Here is a 26,555-nt window from a genome sequence, read left to right as displayed (position 1 = left end):
TTTTAACATTTCCATGCACCGAGTAATGTCACTGCAGCAAAGACTAACAGGCCCATGGGCACTCAGATGGGTGCAAGGACAGCTTCTACTCACACAATGTGACAAGTGATGACATGACAGCTCCTATGTTGAGTCTCTATTTAAAAAATAAATGTAAAACTCAATGCAGACAATCCAGGCAAACTGGGACAGTTCAGTGTGTTAAAAAGAAGTGAAGATACATGCAGTAACTGTTTATCATACATGGCATTTTTTTGTACTAAACCCCTGTATAGGAACCGTAGACTGTGTATAAATAATGGACGTAGTGAACAAAACGTTCAAATAAACTGTTGTTAAGTGAAAATACAGTGAAAGGGTCAAAGTTATGAGATCAAACCGCTAAATGTACTTTTCTTATATGTATATATACAACTTTATTGAAACGTTGCCGTGGATACACATTGTTTTTTGTTTTGTTTTTCTTCCATCTTTATTGGTAAAGATTACATTATACAAATGATACAAAACACATAGAACAAGGCAGACATTTAGTATATAAAAAATATAAAATATGCATGTATGTAAAATATGCAGCGCCAGGGGTTTATGTTTGTTTAGCCAAGATTGATAAAGAATGTAAGAAATTCAGTAAAAATATTTATATATAAATATAAAAAAAATATAAACTATATGAATAATAGTACATGCATTTATATTTATTTATTATGTACTTTATATGCATATGACGATATATAGAACTTTATTGACACATTGCCGTGGTTACGCATTGTTCTGCTTCTCTCCTGACGACGGCTCGCCTTGTTAGTGACCTGTCAATCAAAGGTAGCCCCGCCCCTTCTATGTTCTTCTAAATGGGGCCATTATTTACACTATTAACATCAAATTGTCTTTAGGAAGATTTTTTCACTAGTGATTGAGACCATAGTGTTGTCCTAAAAAAAAAAAAAAATCTGAGGTAATAAATCAAGTGAGAAGTTTTCTCATTTTGTATTGAAATGAATGGACCAAAATGCTTTTGCAGCTGCCGTTTACTGAATTTCTCATTCTTTATCGATCTTGCCTAAACAAACATAAACCCCTGGCGCTGCATATTTTTGTAACTGTTTTAAATGTCTGCCTTATTGAAATGAATGGACTAAAATGCTTCTGCAGCCGCCAGTAGCGCCCCATACTGGAATTTTCGGTATAGTGCACTTAAGGCACTTCCTGGTTTGCCTCCTTGCTCAGACCCGGAGGTTGCCGCCTGATAGGAACCAATGTGTTTTAAACACAACTGTAGGAGCAAAATGATGACAGAACAGTAAAAGTTTATACTCAAATGAATAACTTCACCATAGTTACTGTCGGCGGTGCATTTTGTGCTCAGTTCTCCTGCAGCCTGCAGAGCGCCGTCTCTCTCCTGGATGGCCAACAACAATAAGTGCCACCAGATGACAGCTCCCCGCAGGTGTTCCTTGATACATAACAGTAGTTTGTTCATTCGGTGGAGGCTGATAATGACTGTTCGTTTATTAGCTCGTATTTCAAACACAGAGTGGCTGGAACGTTGTTTAAAACCTGGAAGCAGCATTTTGTTTTGATTTAACATAAAATGCAGCAGATGCTAATTTTTACTCTTTCTAATGTGCTCCTCTGTGGCCTTTTATACAAATGATGTAGATTATTATTGAATTCATTGCTGTGTGATGCATGTCATCTGAGGCGTATCACTAAAGTACAATAAAATGGAAATTCAAGGGATGAGTTTCTATGCTGCAGTTTAATAGAAGTATACCTTTATTTTGAATAGTTTCATATATGTAAACAAGGGGTAAGAGCTGTTTTCTGGCAGTTAAATGTGTGTTTAGAGCATGGGTCTCAAACTCGTGGCCCCCGGGCCAATTGCGGCCCTCGTGACGATACTTTGTGGCCCCCACCTTGATATGAAAGTTTAATGTGAGTTTTATATGAATGGCACTTTACTGTGTCGTATGTGGAAGGTCCCTTTAGTTACTTTTTTGGGCAATTTTGTGTCTTTTTTTGGTAATTTTGTGACTTTTTAAAAATAATTTTGTGTCTTTTTAAATAATTTTGTGTCGTTTTTGGTAATTCTGTGTCTTTTTTTAATAATTTTGTGTCTTTTTTAGTAATTTTGTGTCTTGCTTTAGTAATTTTGTGTCTTTTTTTAATAATTTTGTGTCTTTTTTAAATAATTGTGTGTATTTTTTAGTCATTTTGTGTATTTTTTTGGTCATTTTGTGTCTTTTTTAAGTCATTTTGTGTATTTTTTTGGTATTTTGTTTCTTTTTTAAAAACTGTGTGTCTTTTTAAAGTAATTTAGTGTTTTTTTGGTCATTATGATACTGCCTCCAGCGAACCCCAGGTAATTTGAGTTTGAGACCCCTGGTTTAGAGAAATGAGGACATATTCATATTATTCATCAATAAACTCAAAGATTCTCTCAGGATATACACTGATCATTGAACCTCTTTCTTTAACTGTAAATGTAAGCATCAACAGTAGCATTTCCTGGCTTTTTTAAACAGTTTAATTCTGCTTCTTGTGTTTAGACTCATTTATTAACTATATTCTCACTTTACAAACACCCCACAGCTCTGATCTATTAGCACCAGTGTACGGTAATGAGGAAAGGAACATTTGTTCCTTTAATTAACTTTTATTCTGAACTTATCTCCAAAATGTTCACACTGAATTTATCTAAAAGTTAACTGCTAAGATTTTTAATTTATTTTACTCCCACAGTACCTTCCCACAGCAACAGAACCATGATTAAATAAAATATAATGAAGTTAAAGCTACAAAAAACAGTTGGAGAAAGTGTTAAAAGTCTGTCATTATGTTAAAATGGAGCATAAAACAGCCTTATAATATTATATAAAACATTACTGCAGAAGAGAATGTCAACTGCATATATACAATCATGGAAAAAATATTGTTTTCTTTAATCTCTGGTTCATTTTAATGTCTGGTACAACTAAAGGTACATTTGTTTGGACAAATATAATGATAACAACAAAAATAACTAATAAAAGTTTAATTTAAGAGCTGATATCTAGACATTTAACATGATTTTATTGATACTAACCACAATCATTATCATTATTGTCCAAACAAATGTACCTTTAGTTGTACCAGGCATTAAGATGAACAAGAAATGGAAAAAACAAGGGTGGTCTAATCGTTTTTTCCATGACTGCATGAAGCACTAACAAAGGGTGTTCCTCAAGGTTATTTGCTGGGCCCACTTTTTTTCATTTTATATTAATGATCCTTTAGTTGAACCAGAAATTAAAAAGAACAAGAAATTGAAGAAAACAAGAGTGGTCTAATAATTTTTTCCAAAACTGTATTTTGTGTCTTTTTTGGTCAATTTTACATACATTTTTGTCATTTTGTGTCTTTTTTAGTCATTTTTACATCTATTTTTTGTCATTTTGTATCTTTTTTAGTAATTTTTACATGTACAATCATGGAAACGTTCTTGATAATAACCAAAATTATTATCAAGAAAACCATGTTAAATCTAGAGTTAGTCTAGATATCAGCTCTAAGAATTAAACTCTTATGAGCTATTTTTGTTGTTATCACTATATTTGTCCAAACAAACGTACCTTTAGTTGTACCAGGCATTAAAATGAACAAGAAATTGAAGAAAACAAGGGTGGTCTAATTATTTTTTCCATAACTGTATTTTGTGTCTTTTTTGGTCATTTTTACATCTACTTTTTGTCATTTTGTGTCTTTTTTAGTCATTTTTACATCTACAGTCATGGAAACATTCTTGATAATAACCAAAATTATTATATCAGCTCTAAGAATTAAACTCTTATGAGCTATTTTTGTTGTTATCATTATATCTGTCCAAACAAATGTACCTTTAGTTGTACCAGGCATTAAAATGAACAAGAAATTCAGAGAAAACAAGGTTTGATCTAATAATTTTCCCACTTTTCCACTCTGCTGCTGTTGGTCAAAATCTCCTGTGGTATCTAAAAGTTGAACTCCAATTTACACGGACATGAAAAAACAGATATAAATAATGTGTTTGGCTGTCAAAGCCAATGTTTGTGAAATCGCTATAAAAAGAATTATCCATGAATAAAGCCTCCAGGTCAGCAGTGGCTCAGTAACATATTCTGTACTTAAAATGTCTGTCACACTTGTGTGTCCTGTGGGGAGTATTTCTGCACTATTTCTGATTCACGTCTCGACTTTGATGGAGCGCTGTGATAGAACTGGATTCCCATACGGCCGTCTCCTCTGACCCTGCAGTGGCAGTAGGAAATGACAGTATGAGTAATGCTATTCATCCAGTGTGGTCCATTGGATTGAAGGCTAGGCATTGTGTGGTAAGAAAACAATAATCCGTCTTTAATATGAATCCTTTGTCAGCCGTTCTGTCCCGGGAAGCGTGCAGGGTTGAGAGCTCGCTGTGTCGTAACCTTCTCTCTTTTTTTAGACACAATTTCCCAAAACTGCTTCCCTGACAATGCTTAAGATATGCAAATTTGGGGGACTTGGCGCCGATTCATGGTAAATGGAAATTTTCACAGGTGCTGACATTTTGGGCAGCGTAGCGTGATGATCATTATGAAGTGCATTCACTTTATGTTTGGCAGTTGTTGGCTCTTGAACTCAAATTACCTGGGGGCCGCTGGAGGCAGTGTCGAAATGAGCAAAAAAAGACACAAAATTACAAAAAAAAGTCACAAAATGACTGAAAAAACACTAAATTACTTAACAAAGAAACAAAATGACCCAAAAAAAAGACACTAAATTACAATAAAAAGACACAAAATTATTTAACAATGACACAAAATGACCAAAAAAGACATAAAATGACCCAAAAAAGACACTAAATTACCAAAAAAAGACACAAAATGACCCAAAAAAGATGCAAAATGACGAAAAAAGACACAGAATTACCAAAAAAAGACACAAAATTATTAAAAAAGACACATAATTATTAAAAAAAAAGACACAAAATTACTATTTTTCATCCTTTTACTTTGTAGAGAGTCCGTGTTTAATAATTTTTAGGCATTTTAAAATTGGACCATTCTTGACTTTTTCTTTGAGGTGGTCACTTTTTGAAATCCCATAAAACTGTGTTTTTCTGTAATTTCTAGCCATATCATGCTCTAGTATGTTTCAATAAAATTATAGAATATAATTGACAAATTTTAAGCAGTTTTAGGCATATTCAAATTTGACCATTTTTGACCAAAATAGACATAGTATAGTATGATGTTTTTTTAGAGAGTCACTTCCGGACATCCCATAATGTGGTAATTTGTTGCTATTTTTTGTGGTAAAATGTGGTAACAAGCTGATTTCCTAACCTCTTGGCAACACACCACCCATATATAAAAGTTTTTTTCAGCTACTCTGTGACAAACTACACCACCATTGGCCTTCAGGTATTTTTTTGCATACAGCCTAAATATATCAGGATATGACTTTTGGTGCATATCGCCCAGCCCTAATCTGTTCCCAGTGTCTTTTTTTGTACACAGTCCTCCTTTTTGAGCAGATACTGTAGTCATGTATTATTATTTCCCCGATGCTGCAGAAAGCAGCTGCCTCTCAGGTACACTTCTCGTTACCGTTTTTGTGTCTGGCACCTGAAATATTAATGTGGCATGCCACATATCACATAATAAAAAAAAAAAAGATTCTAGGTTTGGAAAATAATAGTAAAAAAAAGCCCAGTAGCTGTTGGTTAGGTGAGCAGAATGCCGACAGTCTTCATGTGATTGTCAATCTGGGGATTGTGCTGCGTATCAGAGCTCACAGTCGATAGCTACTTTCTTGAGAGGAGCATGCTCCGAAAGTTTTTGCTGAGAAAATCAGGTTTTCAAAACATGAACACATAAAGTGAGAGTGTTCCATTGTATTTTGTCACTCTCGTCCTATTTTCCCAGTCGTCCTTTTCAATTCCCAGTGTGCACTATGGTCTCTGTCACCGTTGACAACAGAGTTGGACTGGTGGAGATATAAACCGCCGTTTGACACCAGTTTCATGCTATTTTCACCTGACCACCCAAATGCTTCTATTGTGGGATTTTTACACCCACCTGTGAATGCGGCCAATTGTATTCAGTAGAGTGCAAACACATCTGAGTAAATGTGTTTGGATTCCTTCGCAGGCTTCATGCTGTGTGAGAATAAGATGAAATATGATCAACTGATTTGACTTTTAGGAGGACAGACAGGCAGAAACAGAAGACGAGCTGAGTTTCTTTTTACAGATTTTTGTTGAGTTGAGTGATTGATTCAGCAACCTACTTTTATGTAGGTAAGCTATGTAAGCTCAATACATAAAATGTCATGGACCATCGATCTATAAGGGCATTTGTGCTGCATTCAATGGTGTCAAAATAATTGGAAAAAATGAGTTCTCAGTCATATTTCATGGCTTCCCTGACAGTTTCATTTACCCTCTGTTGTCACGTGAATACTGGAAACAGCTGTCTATCTATCTATCTATCTATCTATCTATCTATCCATCTATCCATCTATCCATCTATCTATCTATCTATCTATCTATCTATCTATCTATCTATCTATCTATCTATCTATCTATCTATCTATCTATCCATCCATCCATCCATCCATCCATCCATCCATATATCCATCTATCCATCTATCCACCCACCCACCCATCTATCTATCTATCTATCTATCTATCTATCTATCTATCTATCTATCTATCTATCTATCTATCTATCTATCTATCTATCTATCTATCTATCTATCTATCTATCTATCTATCTATCTATCTATCTATCTATCTATCTATCTATCTATCATCCATCCATCCATCCATCCATCCATCCATCCATCCATCCATCCATCCATCAAAGCTCCATAAAGTGAACATTTAAATTAAAAAAATATCTTAAATAAAAATAGCCTATGAAATGAAGTATGCCGATTTTTTTCTGAAATAAATATATTTATATAAGAAAAGAATAATGGACATTACAAAATGACTAAATATGACAAACCCTAGTAAGGGCAGCGTTTATACATAGAGAAAGAACAAAAATTGAACTTTATCAATATATGAAATATGGTCCAATTCCATATCACATTTTTTAGATCGATATATCGCCCAGCCCTACTCTGAGCAATAAAACATGTTTGTTGACTTAAAGATCATGAAAACTCTTCTCATGACTATCCAAATACACCATTAACCTGTTCTAGCCAAGGATTATATGAATTTAGATGTGTACCTTGCAGAAAAAACAACAACAAACATGGGTAACGTCGAACATTAACCCTTGCAGTCTTAAAGGTCAAAATTGACCCGCCACTATATTGAACAGTAGAAAAAAACAATCTAAATTAACTTTTTTTAAGATGAAAATTGGTTGAAAGGTTTTGTGTTATTACTGTAGTTTATACACCTTGTGGTTGGGGGGCAATGATTAAAAAAATGGGAGAAGACGATTATTTTGTAGCCAATTTCCTTATTGTACCGCCAATGAGACCATATAACTGTAACGCCAAAGAAGTTCAAGTTTATCGTTCTTTCACTTAAGTTTTTTCGAACTTTTGGGATGAAAATCCCCAATATGTGTAAAGTTATTGATGCATGAGAGGATGTTTCTTCCACATACACAGACATGCATACATACATATTGTATGTGTGTTTAAGTTTTGGACAGGTTGATGGCAAATTTCGTTGTCCTAGTACTTGTTACTCTGTGCAATGACAATAAAGGAAATCTGACTCTGGATCTGAATCTGAAAAATGAGATTTGGGGTTTGTAATTCAATGAAACTGCTTTATTTTAGATATTGTGTGAGTATGCAGACTGTTAAGACCACACAATGGTTAAAATGTTTGTGTCCTGCAACTGGAGTCGTTCTTTTTCCTGAGACACACAGGCCTTTTCTAGTTTAAATGGTAAGCTGGCCACTCTAATGCTATTCATGGAATATTTTGCGTTTGGTATTCTATGCAACAGGGGGTGAATATTGATACAAAATAATGTTTTAAGATGTACAGTAAAACATGTGCTGTGTGTATTTGATTTATTATATTTTATAAGTAACAAGCCAAGTACGGTGGAACTGAGAGCTCACAGCAACTGCAACTCAAGAAAAACACATGCAAATACACAAAACACAAGCAAATTGAGAAAACATCTTCATCAATTTGACAACACAAGCGCAGCATTTAGAAAACGCTGCAAAGACCACAACACAACAGAAGTGTTTCCAGAGGACACTTAAAAGTGATGCACACGTGTGGACACGATTGTGATATTATCAAGTTATTTTAAGAAAATGATCATTTCACGTTATAAGTGTCGTTTCATGCTGATAGCCTGCTAGCGTTAGCGGGTTAGTAAGACCAAGACCACCTTGGTGCTGTTGAGTGAGACCAACTAAATCATGTATCATTCATTTATTTGATTTTTTTAACTGCAATGTGATTGATACCGGCTAGCGGGCTAATGCTAGCGGGCTAACGCTATCAAGTTATAACATGAAAATATCATTATCATGAAATAACGTGATAATTTCACGTTTTAACGTTATAACATGAAATTATCATTATCTTGAAATAACTTAATATCACATGCATGTCCAGACGTGTGCATCACTTTTAAGTGTCCTCTGGAAACACTTCTGTTGTGTTGTGGTCTACTTGCAGCGCGTTTTCTTAATGTCTATCATAATATAATATAACATAATCTAAAAGTGATGCACACATCTGGACACGTGATATTACCCAGTTATTCCAAGATAATTATAATTCCACGTTAAAACGTGAAGTTATCATGTTATTTCATGATAATGATATTTTCATGTTATAACGTGATATATAGCGTCAGCCTGCTAGCGTCAGCCTGCTAGCGTTAGCCCGCTAGCTTTAGCCCTCTAGCCCATATCGATCACATTGTTAGTTAAACAAATCAAATAAATGAATGATACACATTTTAATGTGTATCATTGTCATGTATCATGTGTTAATTAATGCTAGTACACTATCGATTGTCGGCTAACGTTAACATGCTATCAATCGCCAGCTAACGTTAGCATGTCCAGACTTGTGCATCACTTTTAAGTGTCCTCTGGAAACACTTCTGTTGTGTTGTGGTCTTTGCAGCTCGTTTTCTAAATGCTGCGCTTGTGTTGTCAAATTGATGAAGATGTTTCCTCAGTTTGCTTGTGTTTTGTGTATTTGCATGTGCTTTCTCAATTTGCAGCGATGTGAGCTCTCAGGGCCACCGTAGCCAATGCTTGTAAGAGTATTTTAGCCCAACACAAAGTTACAGAAATGTGATCTGACTGCGCCCACTTTTTGTTCTTCCTGATCTATTAAGTAGCAGATGTCCCAGTTCGAGAGAGCGGTTCATTGGATGTGGTTCAGTGAGTGTAGCTGCCAGGCCGTCTCAACTCTAGTCACTCAGTATTGTCCTCCTGTGAGATCCACTCATTCAGTAGTTGTCCCCCTTTCTATGTTTTGAGTGAGTGGGCGAGAGAGGGAGATGTCTGGGATTCATAAGCAGGCTGACAGGCTGCCCCTGGAACATACCAGACAATAAAAAGAGTCGTTAAAAAACATGTCTTTGTTCATATTTAACCATCACTATAGAGCATACCCTCAGGGGCTAGTTTAGATCGGGGAATGCAATAAAAATGGATTGGACCTTGAATACAAATGGCATATGAATTCACTGTAAGCACAATAAGTAAAGGAATGTATCCTTGGCGTAGGAATCCACTTTTTATATCTGTTATATCTGGTTAAACTTTGCAATATAGATTGAATGTAGAAGATATTTTCATGTCATCCAAAGTGTATGAAATATCCTGCACAGTGCGTTATTAGAATGCAAAGTACCAGTAGAGAACATCAGCTATTGAGTTAAAAATAATGTTGCGGAGGGAAATGTGGGGATCTGACAGTAGCTACAGTATATGAGTGCTGAAGCAGTCTGTGTGTCTACAAGCTGAACATGAAAAATAGAAATACCCATCTGGTGTTTCTGAGAATGCACACAGGAAACAGGATAGAAAATAAATCTACCAACATGTTAAGATGCCTGTGTGAATAACCTGTACTGATGTAGGAGTCAGAGGATTTATTTATTTATTGGAGAGGGAAAAAAAGGGGAAAAATAGTTTATGAGGCTCTGTGAGGCTATACTTGGTTACAGTATGCTAGTGGCAGCATCCCAACATGTTCACAGTAATAATACTGACGTGACATGTTGTCAATCTTAGCTTGTAAGCAACATTTATTAAATACATACACTGTATAGTGTTAGTGGACATAGTCACCGTTGAGTCACCACTGGTTTTCAAACTTAAAGTAAGTCAGTTTGACCGTTGATATCTTGGTTTATGGCCAATCATATAATGATAACAACAATAAAGCTCATAAGAGTTTAATTTAAGAGCTGATAACTAGACATTTTTGAAGGTTTTATCAAGGAAACCATGGTCAATGGCTAGAAGAATGGCAAGAAAGTGAAGAAAACAAGGGTGGTCTAATATTTTTTTCCGTGACTGTACGTAAAAATAATAATGAAAAGAATATAAAAATAGAATTAATTAAAAAAAAAAAAACAGAAATTGGAAGTCAATACAACCGCAGTGCTTTTATTTTGAAGGCGATTTACATATATCTGAGTTACCCAAGATACCGAGGTACCTTTTCAAAAACACCTATTGCTTTTTGCATAAAGTTAATAACTTACTGGTTTACTGCATAACATGCATGCTCTATATTGTTTCTGTGGTTTGAATGTATGTTTAGTAACATTCCTGGCTGAATGACTGTCGACTCTTTAACTGATAGTTCACGAGATTTATTTAAAATCGCTCCATGAAAATAAAAACAAGACATTCCTTGGTCACCTTGTGAATCCACCTTAAGACAAATAACAAACATTAGCATTAGCACGAGAGCAAACAAGCACTTTTACTATAATTAAGACAACAACTATAACCACTAATATATATGACAGAAGAAAATAAACATTAACAAACCTTGTGTCCTGTCAGTCAGCCACTATAGAAGCCTTTTTAGTACTTTATATCAACTTTATATGAATTATGACGCACTCGTTATTATTTACCGTTTGTTTTTCTGGCTCTACCTTTCAAAATTAAAGCACCCGTTTCACACTGGACGGCACCTTTTCAAAATAAAAGCATCACAACATTGTAAAACACCTAGAAAATTTACAAAAATGAAAGAAAAAAAGCTATATAATACAAAAACACCAATAGGAACCTTGCTAAAGGTCATTTACAGTTGTGTTTAAAATAAATGGAAAAGTGATATAGTGATTGGAGTATTTACTACTTTTTACTGCTATATTTGATTTACACAGTAACAGTCTTATCATAACATGTATTCTTATCAGTAGCAGCTCAAAACCAAATAATATACTGTATTTTATAAAGCGATTAAATTAATATTGAGCAGAATTTAGTTCAGAGTTTTAGTCCGGCCCTAGCAACCTTTGTGGTATTGGTCATGTGGCCCCTTGGGGAAATGAATTGCCCACCCCTGCCCTAGAGGGAGGTCAGGTGATTGCTAAAGTTGTTAAAAGTAGAATTAATCCTATCTGGACCATGAATGTCTGTGCAAAAGTTGATGGGAATCCAGCCAACAGTACATCAGTCTGCACCAGAATTGTGGCATGACCGACTAACCTTTCCATCCACTGAGCCGAGCTGCCAGTGTGGCTAGCAGAAAAAAAGCAACCGTGAAAAACACTGAAATGGTCCTTTAATCACCTTTATCTTGCCACTGATGGAGTTGAGCCTCTAAAGAGAGCATGGATGATTTCATTTGAAACACAACTTGAAGTGTCATCACAACAGATACCAAGCACAAACCATTTTGCCATGAAGTGCAATTGAGAAAAGTATACTGACTGTCAGCTGAGTGTTACGGCAGGACAGTTTTTGACAGTTCACCCATTGTTGGCCTCTCTCCAAGTACTGGAGCGCACAAGAGCACGCAATTTGAGAGCTGTCTGCTGTCTGATGTTAAGGTTTAAGACCTAATGTGCCATTTTGTCAGCAAGGTGTATTAGTTTGGGAAAACCCTTTCAAAAAGATGAACTAAATACCTCACATTATGGTATTCCCCGTACGGTTTTCTTTACAACAACTCGGCTAAAGTAGACAAAGGTAACCTTCAGGGGATTATGATTATTGGAATTATGAAGGCAATTCCCTGGCCATGTAGTATACACGCTCTATCTCTTTCTTTGTGTGATTGATTTCTCCCTGTACCCGTGTTGAATGGTGCTGCTATTGTAGCTAAGCAGCAAATGTCTGTATGCAACACTCTTTGTTTGTACTATCCACACAACCAAACAAGCAGCTACATAGACCCAGGAGTGTAAAGTGCTTTGAGACACTGTATGTGCTTTTTTTTTAAAAGGGCGCTTTCTCCAAAGTACATAGACAGTACATCCATCCAGAACTCCTAGTGTAGTTTGCTGAGGTCTAAAGATGTCTGCAAATGTTTGCTGTTGCACCAATACAATGGAACTCTATCAGCAATGTTTGTTTCTAGTTTCAGAAGTCTTCATATAGATATTCACTGCAATCTACAGACTGCGTTTTATGCACAGAATAAAACAAGTGACATAGGTAAAAAAGTACAACTTTGGGAAATATCACCTTGCAGTTTTTTTTCTTAGGTGCATTCTTTGTTGTGTGTGAGCATCAACACCAATCTTCATTGTTAGGGTTGATCATAGACTATATGTAAATAATGGAAGAAGTCACTGTGATGCCATCTGTTGGTTTGTGGCCCGTTGGAAGCATCGAGTTCAGCGTTACACTCGTCGCCATCTTGTTTCCGATACGGGGAGGCAAAACTGAAGCTTTTTGGCCCATTCATTTCAATACAAAATGAGAAAACTTGTCACTTGATTTTTTACCTAAGAATTTTTTTTTAGGACAATGCTATGGTCTCAATCACTAGAAAAAAATATACACCTCAACCTGATTGAGACAAGTCGCTGCTAATTCATGTTAGCATTAACTGGGATGTTAGTTTTGGCTAGCAACAAACAAAAACTAAATGTTTGTTACTGACCTCAGAAAACTGAGCAGCGACTCCTTGGAGTGTCTGTTAGTCCAACCAAACGCTGAACAAGACATTTAATGAACAAAACGTCCAAATAAACTGTCATTAAGTGAAAATACAGTAAAAGAGTCAAAGTTATGAGACCAAACCGCTAAACAACCTTTTTTATATGTATGCAATGTTAAATATAACTTTATTGACACTTTGTCGTGGATACGCATTGTTCTGCTTCTCTCCTGGTGACGGCTCGCCTTATTAGTGACCTGTCAATCAAAGGTAGCCCCGCCCCAAATCATACAATTCTTTATCTTTCATTTTCTTCTAAATGGGGCCATTATTTACACTATTAACATCAAATTGTCTTGAAGTACATTTTTTACTAGTGATTGAGACCATAGTGTTGTCCTAAAAAAAATTCTTAGGTAAAAAAAATCAAGTGACAAGTTTTCCCATTTTGTATTGAAATGAATGGACTAAAATGCTTCTGCAGCCGCCGTCTGCGCCCCCTGCTGGAATTTCCGGTCGAATGCAACTTAAGGCACTTCCTGGTTTGCCTCCCTGCTCAGACCAGGAGGTTGCCGCCTGGTCAGACCCGGAGGTTGCCGCCTGGTCAGACCCGGAGGTTGCCGCCTGATATTGAAAGGAGAAATCTCCAAACTTTTTATAAAAGCTATCTGGATAAAGAGATACCCCTTCAGTTAGGTGGGTCAGTTTCCCCTTTTAAAGGTCACAGACAGACACTGGAAAGTCAGAAGGTTTATAATCCAAGACCAACTGGGAATGACAGTTTTCCACAGCAAAAAAAAAAAAAAAGATTACTCATGCTCATCTTTCCAGAGTAGCTACTGACAAGGTGCCCTTCAGCACTTAACCTCTGGTAGCTCCACAGGAGTGACTCAGTAGCTAGCAGAGGAGGACTGAACTGAACAGCTCCCAGTGTGAATGTGTGCACTATTATGAATATGAAGCAGGACAATGCTGAACACAGCATGGGCTCTCTGCAAAACATCCCTCTCCTCCTTCACAGAGTAACTACAGAGGAAAGACTATTAAAATGAATAGAAAAAGCATCCTGTTGTACCTTTACCTGCAGCATTTCTCCTTTGCAGCCAGTTGGCATGCATTCAAACTCAAACCTACAGTACCACTGCAGAAGCTGCCAAGGAAATAACAGGAGCGGGAGATAACCTTTCATATTTATATTTTAAGACCTAATATATTTTTATTCTAAGGCAATACTTAGTGAAGGGTTTTTTAGCACAGCTTTTTCAATGTGTGCAGAGTTTTTCAAGTATGTAAGTTGTGTCAACTTCATATTTTTATCTCGTTGTTGCCAGGATTTGTTACTCGAGCGTTTCTCGCCTCAATAACCCTTGTGAGAAATTGGTTCCTGCATATTTTTTTCAAGAAAAAGTAGAGATAGGCATAAATAATATATTGTTATTATGTTCAAAGGGCATAGGTTTGGTTTTTAACAAGGCTAGGGGCATTTTATTGTCAACGACCCACTTAGGATGTGCGTCTAAATATCACACATAAAGAGTTTATTCTGCAAAACGTTTGCCTCATTTGCTCTTATAAGTTCCCAAAACAGCACTTGTATTTAAAAAAGGACTAGAAACTTTCCTTTTTAGCAAAACCTTTGGTTCCTCCCGTCCAGATGGTTTTTAGATACTTTGTATATGTATGTATATATATATATGTTTACTTTTTCCTCTGTTTTTAGCTGTTTTATCCTTTTTATTCATTTTCATAATTAGATTGTTATGCTTTTAACCTGTAGCATTTTTCCTTTAATGTAAATGAAAATGGAATAATAAAGTAATGACATATATTATTATCATATTTATATTTTAAACTTTTTTTTCAATCTCCATTCTAATTATATTACTATATTACAATCAATTCAACTACAAGCAAACAACGTTCTACTCAGTCCACTGACCTACTGCTACCAACCTTTCCAGTAAAATCATCATTACTACATAATTAATGTAAAAGGAACAAACACAAACAAACCAGCCAAGAACCCTCAAATATAAAAGTCTAAGAATTTTCTAAATATGTATTGAAATGCTTGTCCTATATATGTTTGTAAAAGTAGTCAAAGTTACTGCTTGATGGCTACAGTTCAGCAAATAATGAAGCTCTGTCTTGCTGAATTTCCTGATGTGTATTGTTCTCTTCTCTTTCATGTCTAGTTCCTCATCTAAATTCAAGGATTTAAGGGCTTATTATTGTCATTATACAAGACATCATTGCACAATGGAAGGTAGTTGTAGCATCCTTCATGCTACACACACAGGAAATGTGTACACAAGAATAGAAGAAGAAAAAAATAAGAACAAAATAGTAAGATAGATAGATGGTCATAGTGGCAGGAAAGTGTATAACCTGCATAATACAAAGTTCCATCTAATGATGTGTGGAAGCATTAACTGGGATATTAGTTTTGGCAAAAAACAGAAACTTAATGCACGTTACTGACCTCAGAAAAATGAGCAGCGACTCCTTGGAGTGTCTGTTAGTCCAACCAAACACTGAACAAGACATTTTTAATTAAGTGAAAATACAGTGAAAGAGACAACATTACCAAACCGCTAAACGCCTTTTTTTTATATCTATATAACGTTATATATAACTTTATTGACACGTTGCTGTGGATACGCATTGTTCTGCTTCCCTCCTGATGACGGCTCGCCTTGTTAGTGACCTGTCAATCAAAGGTAGCCCCGCCCCAAATCATACGATTCTTTATCTTCTATTTTCTTCTAAATGGGGCCATTATTTACACTATTAACATCAGATTGTCTTGAAGAAGGTTATCACTAGCGATTGAGACCATAGTGTTGTCCTAAAAAAAATTATTCGGTAAAAAATCAAGTGAGAAGTTTTCTTATTTTGTATTGAAATGAATGGACCAAAATGCTTCTGCAGCCACCTTCAGCGCCCCCTGCTGTAATTTTTGGTAGAATGCAGCTTAACCCTTTATCGGGCAAAGAACTATATTTGGTAACTTCAGGTAATATTGTGAAAAAAAAGTTGCAAATTTACTAGATTAAAGTGGCGAATCTACAAGAAAAAATGACGCAGATTTAAGAGATTTAAAGTGGCAAATCTGCGCGAAGAAAGTCGCAGATTTATGAGAAAAAAGTGGGGGAAAAACAACTTTTTTTCTCCCAGATTCACTACTTTAAATCTCATAAATCTGCAAAAAATGTTCTTGTAGATTTGCCACTTTAATCTCGTAAACTTTTTTCTCAAAATATTATTTTCGTATGTTTTTTTTTTTTACACATTCTGGCAGTATGTAATATCCTCCAATATTCTCTAGGGTTGTAATTTGGAATTTGCAAGTATTTCAATGAGTGCCCTGTTAAGGGTTAAGGCACTTCCTGGTTTGCCTCCCTGCTCAGACCCGGAGGTTGCCGCCTGGTTTTGACAGGAAAAATCCCCAAACTTTTTATTAAAGCTATCTGGATAAAGAGATACCCCTTCAGTTAAGTGGGTCAGTTTCCCCTTTAAAGGTCACAAACACACACTGGAAGGTCAGAGAGTTTAACTCTATGGAGTCTTGGACTATTTTGTCCATTTTTGAATCCTTTTCATGTTTTTTCGTGTCTTTTTTGGTCATTTTGTGTCTGTTGTTGTGTCTTCCTTTAATTATTTTGTGTCTTTTTTGTCATTTTGTGTCTTTTTTTGGTCATTTTGTGTCATTTTGTGTCTTTTTTGTGTCTTTTTGTGTCTGTTGTTGTGTCTTATTTTTATTTTTTTGTGTCTTTTCACACGATTCTTTATCTTCTAAATGGGTCCATTTTTGGAGGATGTGGTGGGGTTGAGGAGAGAAGCTGCTCTCTGATGGTACCATGCAGCACCTGCCAGGCAGCAGCAGGGTGAACAGGCTGTTGCTGGAGTGGGTATTGTGTTTAAAACCCTTTGGATGCTCTATAGACAGGTACTAGTCATGTTCTGAGTGGTTTTTATTACCCACTCCAGAGCCTTTCTTTCTATTCAGGGATCCTTATGACTCCTCTCTAAAAGTAAGCCTGACAAAGAATTTTGACTTTTTAAGTTTTCTTAAGAAAAATGTGTGTTCTTGACCAGGATGGAGATGTGTGATGACCTCGTCAAGTTCTCTATGATCCTGATTACCAGGAATGTACAACTGTTCACTTACTTCACTTCACCCCCATTGATGCAGACGAATGTGTGTCTTCAACTCATTTTTTAATAAAATCGATGATCACTTTCCTGGTTTTACTGACATTGAATTGTTCTCTGTGTGAGATTGTTCATTTCTTCTCAATATCTAGTCTCATCGTTGTTTGAATTTGGCTGTTTTATAGCAGTGTTGTCTGCAAACTTTTTACAACAGAGTTCTGTCTGTTTTGGAGGTTGCACAGTTCTGGGGAATGTTCAACACGATAGTAGGCCTGGGCGATTACATAATTGCCATTAGTGATTGTGATAAATTTCAGGTTGATTAGGGTGATCATCTGTGAGCATATTTACTCTATCAAACCTGTCGGAAATGTGCGTGACAACAGCCAATCAGAGTTGACCTTTTCCTGCTTCACTACTGTTTGTAAGTTGCCAGAGAAGTAAACAAATGTGGAGTTAAAGGTGCTGAACGTGGAGCAATAAACCAGGGAAGAACAGGTGAATGTTGAGAAGGAGCAAAGGAGATTACAATCTATCCACCGCTGTATGGAGAGAAAACTAACATTCACAGCACGGCACTTCATACACAGGTCTGGTGCATTCAGTAGCTTCGGAACGGCTAGGGTGCGTTCAAGAGCGTGGTACATATGAAAACGCACAGAGAAACAAGTTATTACTCAATGGAACTTAGTTCAATAAACAAGTTAACAAAACATTAACAGCGTGGGCTTTCTAACAACCACAAATCTGTTTAATTATTTGAAGAAGTACCACCCAAGTGATTATGCGGAAAGCATGAAAAATGCAGCCTGCACACATAGCATTAGCAGTGCAGCCACTACCAAGGTTATTATAGTTAACGAAAACTAACGAAAGAATGAAAACTAGAATTGAAAAAACGTTAACTGAAATAAAAATAAAAACTGGAGTTTTTAAAAAAAATTATAACTAACTGAAACTATTATAATTATAGTGAAAATGTCCTTCGTTTTCGTCTTTATCAACTTTTTTTCAATCATAATCCAGTGATTCTATTTCTCCACCGCTGAGTGTGTTTATTCCTGCTTTGTGGCTTCCAGGAGAAGCATGAGTGAAATTACCGTAATGACACCACGTTGGCTGTAAAGAGCAACTTCTCAGCTTTTAGAAAACATTGGAAATTTTTCGATAGCGTAATCCGTTCAGTTATTATGGTAATCCGAAGTGTGCTTGAGCAAACATGTTGCCGGCTCAACACTCGGTAAACTTTGGATGTTGGATAAACCGAAGGACCACAAAGCCCATTCCAAATAAACTAAAACTAACACTTAAACTAATAAAAACTAAACTAAAACTGCACATTTTCAAAAGATAAAAACTAAACTAAAACTAGCAAACTCACTCTAAAAACGAATTAAAACTAACTGAATCTGAAAACAAAAATTCACAACGAAGTTAAAACTAACACTAATGAAAAATCCCAAACTATTATAACCTTGGCCACTACTAGTGGAACTAATCTCTAGTTTCTTTAGTTTTCATACAGATGCTTTAAAACTGGCAGTTTAAAAACAATGTAAAAAATCGTGAAAATAATCGAGATCAGACGATATGAAAAGAAAAAAACATATCGCCCAGCCCTAGACTATAGTAGAGAAGGTGTGACCACCAATCCGAACTGACTGGAATCTGTTTGTAAAGTCCAATATCCAGTTGCAGATTGCACCACTCAAGCCCTGAGTGTTCAGTTTCATGGTGATGATTGTGTTGAATGTGGAAGTGAAACCAACGAACAACTTTCTGATATATCCAAGGTGTGTGACGGCTCACTGACTGTCCTGAATATTTTTAAATTACATGGTAGGACAGAACTCTCTGAAAGCTTTCCAAATACTCTGATAAGTGAATGTGGTAATTACCCCAAAACAACATTGAACATTCCTCTTCAGCTTCATGACATAACACTCTGTGTTTGATTCTGGTCCTTTCATGGACTCCCCGTGGCTTTCTTCACTGTCCCTCTGCTAGCTGATAGCTAGTCTCCTTCCGTTTACAGCCCCATGCCTTCAAATTCTTCTCACACCTTCATTTTCCCCGCATTCAGCACCACACACAGACACACACTTTAGTTTTTGCCAGGATGTGTTAATCTGTGAACCTGAAATATCTTGTTTTGCTCTTTTTGCTGTGAATGCTTTGTGTGTGACTGGGGTTCATGAACACTGCTGAGTGTGTGAAGCTCCCTGCTTGGGATTTTTTATATCGACTATCTCTGAAACTTTTAACAGACTAAGTAACCAGGCGCTGATGCTTTTTGCACTGAATTCACCTGCATACATCTGTGAGTGTCTTTTGTGGTCATTTTTTTGGTCATTTTGTGTCTTTTTTAAGTCATTTTGTGTCTTATTTTTTGGTCATTTTGTGTCTTTTTTAAGTCATTTTGTGTCTTTTTTTGGTCATTTTGTGTCTTTTTTTGGTGTTCTGGAAAAGTTCCATGTTGCATTGCAACACTCCCACATGTATTCTCATTTTGTGTCTTTTTTGTCATTTTGTGTCTTTTTTTAGTCATTTTGTGTCTTTTTTGGTCATTTTGTGTCTTTTTTAAGTCATTTTGTGTCTTTTTTTTGGTAATTTTGTGTCTTTTTTTAGTCATTTTGTGTCTTTTTTGGTCATTTTGTGTCTTTTTTAAGTCATTTTGTGTCTTTTTTTTGGTCATTTTGTGTCTTTTTTTGGTGTTCTGGAAAAGTCCCATGTTGCATTGCAACACTCCCACATGTATTCTCATTTTGTGTCTTTTTTTTGTCATTTTGTGTCTTTTTTTAGTCATTTTGTGTCTTTTAGTGTCTTTTTTTCGTCTTTAAGTATCTTTTTTTTGTCATTTTGTGTCTTTTTTGGTAATTTTGTGCCTTTCTGTGTCTTTTTTAGTCATTTTGTGTCTTTTTTGGTCTTTTTTTTTTGGTGATGATGTTCATTTTACTCAAACGCATACCTATAAATAGTAAAACCAGCAAAACTGATCATTTTGCATTAGTCTCTTATTTTTTTCCAGAGCTGAATATATGTACATAAGTATTGCATTCAGACTCCAGTATTGGGCCAAAGATTATGGAAAAATAGATAGAGAAGTCTACAGAAGGCTACATGAAATGAAGATAAAATCAATATTTATTTATTTTTTCAACTCCTCATCTCCTTTTCTTACCTGAACCAAATCTTATTTTATGAGGAAGATTAAAAAAAACCACTGCTCTGATAAAAGCAGATATATTATACCACCAATAATGATTTCTAAACCTAAGTTAGAATATTAGGGTTGTGTTGTTTAAAAGATGTTGTCAGCACACATATATATATATATAAGTTCTGTAATCAGACTCCGGTAAATTGAGAAAAATTAGACTGAAAAGTAAGCTTCCTACATGAAATAAAGATGAAATCAATATTTAATTTCTTCAACTCCTCATCTACATTTCCCAGTGTAGCTTTAGATTCTGAATGCAGTAAGGCTAAAACCTGCAGTGTTTCTGCTCTCTGATAAATAATGATCACAGATCTTTGCATTTTAGTGATAAAATTCATGGCTCATGGCTGCAAAAGTTCCTCTGTAAGTAGTGAAGCAGTTGGTGATACAGGGATTGTTTGTAATATAATGAGGAGAGGTGACGGCTCATTTGAGGCGAGTGGGGTAAAGCTGTGGTTATTCATCATTATGATACAATTACAGGTCAGTGGCTGGGTAATTTTAAAATAGTGTTTTAAATACTCTTGGCTCCAGAGGTTGTTTTGTGGGAATTGTTCCACGTTTACAATGTCAAGTTGCCCAGAGTGTGGAAAACAACAATACCCTCGCTAACAGCCTTTGGCAATGAAACGAGATGGCACCAATGTGATGCCATGTGGAGATGAGTGTTTGTTGTCATGCTGCAATTTGATTGGCTATTTGTCAAGTACAAGGGTCTTCATTTGCTGGTAGTTGGCAGAGGTTGGTAACCATGGTCACCGTGACTGATGGAGGAGGTGTTTTACACGTTTGAAAGTCAAACAGCACCTTAAAAAAAAAAAAATAACATGTTAAACACTTCAGTTCCCACCAGCCTCGGGATATTGTTATAAAGCAAACTGCTGGTAGAAATAATTGCAGATGGAGTGGATTTTTCAGGACCAAATGACTAATTGCAAGCTTGTCAAAAAATCCCTAATGAGCTTTTTCTACTATCAGACCATCAAACATCTTATTTAATTATATTTGGAAGATACAAATACATTGAAACATATTGATAAATTGGTAACGCTTTATATTAAGGTCCTTGTAATAACCATGAATTAACAAGTAATAAGGCCCTTGTAAGTCCTTACAAGATGCTTATTAACATTATTGTGTGTTTATAAGCTTATATAAGTGTTAATAATGGCATTACAAACACCCATTATGTCTTTGCCATGCCTTTATTAATCTTATTTTGTTTGCTTATTGATATTAAAATAGACTTTATTGCTCATCTATTATAAGTTAACTATAAGTTAACTATGCTTTTTGCAACTACCGGATCTAAAGCGAGAACAATTCCTTATTACTTGTTAATTAATGGTTATTAAGGGCCTTATTATAAAGCGTTACCGATATATTTTTAAATATGATATGGAATTAGACCATATCGTATAGATCAATGTAGTTCAAATTTGCACTGTGATCCCTTTATTTAAGATATTTTTTTTTATTTAAATGTGAACTTTATGGAGCTTTGATTTTAAAAATAGGTACTCCTGTTGTTATACAGTTTTTATTTTTACTTAACAGTTTCAATAAAACTACTTGTGACAAGTCATATTTGACTTTGACTGAACATTTGCTCTCAATTTGCGATAAAAATATCGGGATATATATTGTATATCGATACTCAGCCTATATCCGGATATGACTTTGGGTCCATATCGCCCAGCCCTAATAATTAGGTCTTAACTGACATATGATAATATGTTAAAAAAACAGCAACTGCAAAATCACATTTTACAGTATACAGTCATGGAAAAAAGTATCAGACCATCCTTGTTTTCTTCACTTTATTGTTCATTTTTTTTTCAAACATGTTTTTATTAAACTTTTTCTTGCAAAGCAGAAGCAACAGAGAGAACAGAAAACATATCACTAACAATAGTGCACAAAATACAGACATTTAAGCCTGGCATAGTAAAAGGAAAAAAATGAAATAATAAATAAATAAAATAAATGAATAAAAATAAAAATGGGGGCAATCAGACCAAAGAAGACAATATAATACATACTCAAGTTTGATAGCCTATCACTATATAACTCTGCATCTTTTTCCCAGGCCAAGTCAACTAAAGGTACATTTATTTGGACAAATATAATGATAACAACAAAAATAGCTCATAAGGGTTTAATTTAAGAGCTGATATCGAGTCATTTAACATGGTTTTCTTGATAATGATTTTGAAGAAAAAGGTGTTCTAATATTTTTTCCACGACTGTTTGTGCTGTGATGTAAATGAAACACAGGAGCATGTATTTTTTTTCTTACCTGTTCACTTATTGATGTTTTTGGATGATAAGTGAAAGGAAATGTCAGCGTGCACATTATCTGGCTGGATTGCTGCTACTGCTTGTCACTTTCTGATGCTCAGTTATGTGTAGTGCTTTTACACTGAATATATTTGCCAGTCATGAAAGAGAGCTTTCATGTCGTGAGTTGACTGATGTTGATGTTGATGATGATCTGAAGCATGAGGCGTGTGTCATCACTTTGTACGTACAAGATGAATTTGTGTGATAACGACTTCTTGATCGTTTCCTCCCCACCAACATTTGTGGTGTTATTTTTAAAGTGCCACATTACCTTAGTTTTATCCATGTTCGTCTAGATTTTTTGGGGCCATCCCTACGTTCCCTGGGTCCTATGTTCCCTGGGTCCTACGTTCCCCACTCAGGGAGCATAGGACCCTTTTTTAAAAAGGTCCTTACCCGTTTTTTCCAAAAAGGGTCCCCGTTAGTGGTTAATAACAATGGTTCCCCACTCGGGGAAAATAGGACCCTTTTTTAGAAAAAAGGTCCCATGTTACCCGTTTTTCCCCAAAAGGGTCCAAAGTTCCCCTGTAGCAATACATACCGGGGAGCATAGGACCCTTTTTCAGAAAAAGGGTCCTATAGGGTTAGGGTTAATAATAGTGGTTCCCCACTGGGGGAACATAGGACCCTTTTTTAGAAAAAAGGTCCAATGTTACCCGTTTTTCCCCAAAAGGGTCCTATGTTCCCCTGTAGCAAGTAGCCTATACATGCATAGGACCCTTTTTTTGAAAAAGGGTCCTATGCTCCCCGGTTAGGGTTAGGGTTAATAATCATGACCTGTTTGTCATGGAATTTAGCCGTAATGGTGGAAAATGTAACAGAGCGGGGAACATAGGACCCTTTTTGGGAAAATCGGGGGAAAAAGGGTCCTATGTTCCCCGGTCTCATACAAAGAGGGAAACATAGGACCCGGGGAACATAGACACGCTCCTTATTTTTCCACTAAAATAAAATGGGTTGCTTCTGACCTCTATACCGCTGTGAAAACACTTGCAAAACCTTCAAACTTAAAAGCAACAAACTTCTATAAGAAATAACTATATTTCTTACTCTGTTTACAAGGTAGTTTTGAGAATGTGATATTAAATGAGAGTGTTATTTAGCGCAAGCGTTCGGTTAGCGCCGCTAGCTCCCGCTAGCATTGCCGCTAGCTACCGTTAGCATTGCCGCTAGCTCCCGTTAGCATGCCGTTAGTTCCCGTTAGCATGCTGGGCTAACTCCATTAGCATTCCAGGCCGGCACTTAGCTAGGTCTTGCTAGCATGTAGCTGTTGATGTTTGCTGCTAATGTTGGCTGTGTTTAAGCTTTTGGCTCCGTTGTGTTCACTGCAATTCATTACTTTAATTCATGAGAAGACATTTGATTGATTATATATTAAAAGAGTCAATGTTTTGTTTATTGTAAAAAGTAAAAAAACTATTTAAGTAACAATTTAATCAATATTATTATATGTAACTTGTTGTATTTGGTTTAATCATTTCCGGTGTATGACTGGTGATCACCTGTGGTCGTCTTGTAATAAATTAAAAGAAGACCAAGGATAGAACCGAGTTATTGCTTCAGTGTGCTTCCTGTCAAGCCTTTTCGGAGGGCTGAATTATTTTAAATCCGACCAGCATCTATAATCAATATTTGTTTTGATAACAATGTGAAAAAGGTCTCTAGTACTTATAAACCACAGATAATTATCAGCTGGACCTGCAGGTCCCCTCCACTATTTGGTGCTTTGTTATGAGTCCCAGCTCATTGTTTAGCTGTCAGGCTGCAACTTTACTTTTCTTGGTTCACTTCCAATGTCCTCATAGTGTCATTTTCACCTGCAGCAGGAAGCTGTTTTCAGAGGAGCGCTCTAAAAAACCCACTGTTCACTACCTGCTAGGCAAACAGCATGCAGGCAGGGTTAGAGACTAGATGGTGAACATTTAGCTGCTAAAGAGCAGGAGATTTCCCCCATGAGACGGTAGAGACCAAAAACAGAGCTAAAAGAGAGTGAATATTTTATTTAAATGCATCAGATGAACAGGAACATGATTTTAAATGATAATGATGATTTTCCTCCATAACTACTGGATGTTTAAATAAGCAAATAAGTGACTGAAAAAAAGTAAAGTAAGACTTCGACTGAGTTTGTCCAGCTTATATTTTTTCATCTCAACCAAGTTTAAGCAGTGTTATTATGTAATAGAATAATTTGAATGATTTGGTATGTTAGTTTACTTCAAGTAATTCAAATCTGTATCAAAGTGTATATGTACTTCCTCTGTCCTTTTTATGTTTGTTTGAATTAAAAATGACTGATCCCTAATGAGCTTTTTCTACTATCAGACCAGGATCCTTACTGACAATAGTGACTTGATTTATGTGTTTATTTATGTGTTTGTGATTTATGAATCATCTCACACACATATATAGACAAAAAACCCTCAAAACTTAAACTGTAGAGAATAACTGATAGCAGAATATCACGTCAGTATTTTCGCCGTTATTATTTTCATTTTTCGGAATATACTGGAAGTACTGGTATCCTATGAAACTAGAAGATCTAAGGAATCTATAGGCACCATATGCGTCAAGATATTGTGGAAAAAAAACACAAAAATACCTATAAAAAAGACACAAAATAACCCCCAAAAATCTAAAATAAAAAAGGATTTAGAATATAAAAAAATACCTTAAACGACACAAAATGACCTAAAAAAAAGACACAAAATGACCAAAAAAGAACAAGAACAAAATAAGACATTTAAAAGATGAATTCACTTAGTTAGTCCAGAGAATAAAATGACACAAATGACCAACAAAAGACATTATAGACACCAAAAAAAGACATATGTATAAATTATGTGTCAGGATATCATGTTGGGAAGTTAAATCGCTATATATTGTATCGCAATACTTAATGCAAAATGCTTAAAATCACAATAACATTGTATCGTGACTCAAGTATTGGGATAAAATCGTGGATCCTCTGCTGATTCACACCTCTACTTCAAACTGTGTCTTTGTGTCATCATGCTGAAAGCCTCAATCTCTAACGTGTTTTTGTATTTTCTGTCTCTCTTCCTACCAGATGCAACGTGGACAGCAAAGTATCACGAGTGGCCTGGCTCAACCGCACCACCATCCTCTTCGCAGGAAATGAGAAGTGGTCCCTGGACCCCCGCGTCATCCTGATGGAGAACACAGCAGTCACAGAGTACAGCATCAAGATCCAGAACGTGGACGTCCACGACGAGGGGCCCTACGTCTGCTCCATCCTCACTAACAAGAAACCAAAATCCACAAAAGTGCATCTCATTGTTCAAGGTAGGAAGCTGTCTTCTCCTCTGATGGCATTCATCACATTAGAGCCGTTTTTTGTGTTTGTTTTGCAGCGTGGGTGTTCATTTTTACTGATTTTTACAATAGTAAATTCAAGCTGTTTACTTCAAAAAAGATGTGTCTAAAAACCAGATAAAACAGTAAATCTGAGGGAAATGATCTTGCTGCATGGACAGATGATTTTACTTGACAAGATTTCATAAATTAAGATTATTAAATCTAGAAATAAGCATGTTGAACGCTTGAAATTAGAAATTAACTCTTAAAACAAGATAAATTAAAGCTCAAGTAGCGATGAACTGGCCAGAGCAGAGTTAAAAAAATATTTGTTTCTTACCAAGATAAAAAAAAAAATGTTGTGTCTTTTTTTTGTGAATTTATGTCTTTTTTTGCTCATTTTACATATTTTTGGGTCTTTTTTGGTCT

General features: G+C 35.8%; 1 protein-coding gene across 3 annotated transcripts in view; it reads left to right on the top strand.

The window, feature by feature from the left end:
- Window positions 1–26,555, top strand: part of opcml (opioid binding protein/cell adhesion molecule-like) — a 568,265-nt gene that overhangs the window by 382,034 nt on the left and 159,676 nt on the right. For all 3 annotated transcript variants that reach the window (XM_059351804.1, XM_059351803.1, XM_059351802.1), the window contains one exon: window positions 25,879–26,114. In XM_059351804.1, coding sequence (XP_059207787.1) covers window positions 25,879–26,114 — 236 coding nt within the window. The remainder of the gene's footprint in view (window positions 1–25,878; window positions 26,115–26,555) is intronic.

The sequence above is a fragment of the Centropristis striata genome, chromosome 15 (assembly GCF_030273125.1).
Source record: "Centropristis striata isolate RG_2023a ecotype Rhode Island chromosome 15, C.striata_1.0, whole genome shotgun sequence".
Taxonomy (NCBI): domain Eukaryota; kingdom Metazoa; phylum Chordata; class Actinopteri; order Perciformes; family Serranidae; genus Centropristis; species Centropristis striata.
The sequence above is the reverse complement of the archived record's forward strand: the minus strand, read 5'-3'. Positions and strand labels throughout refer to the sequence as shown.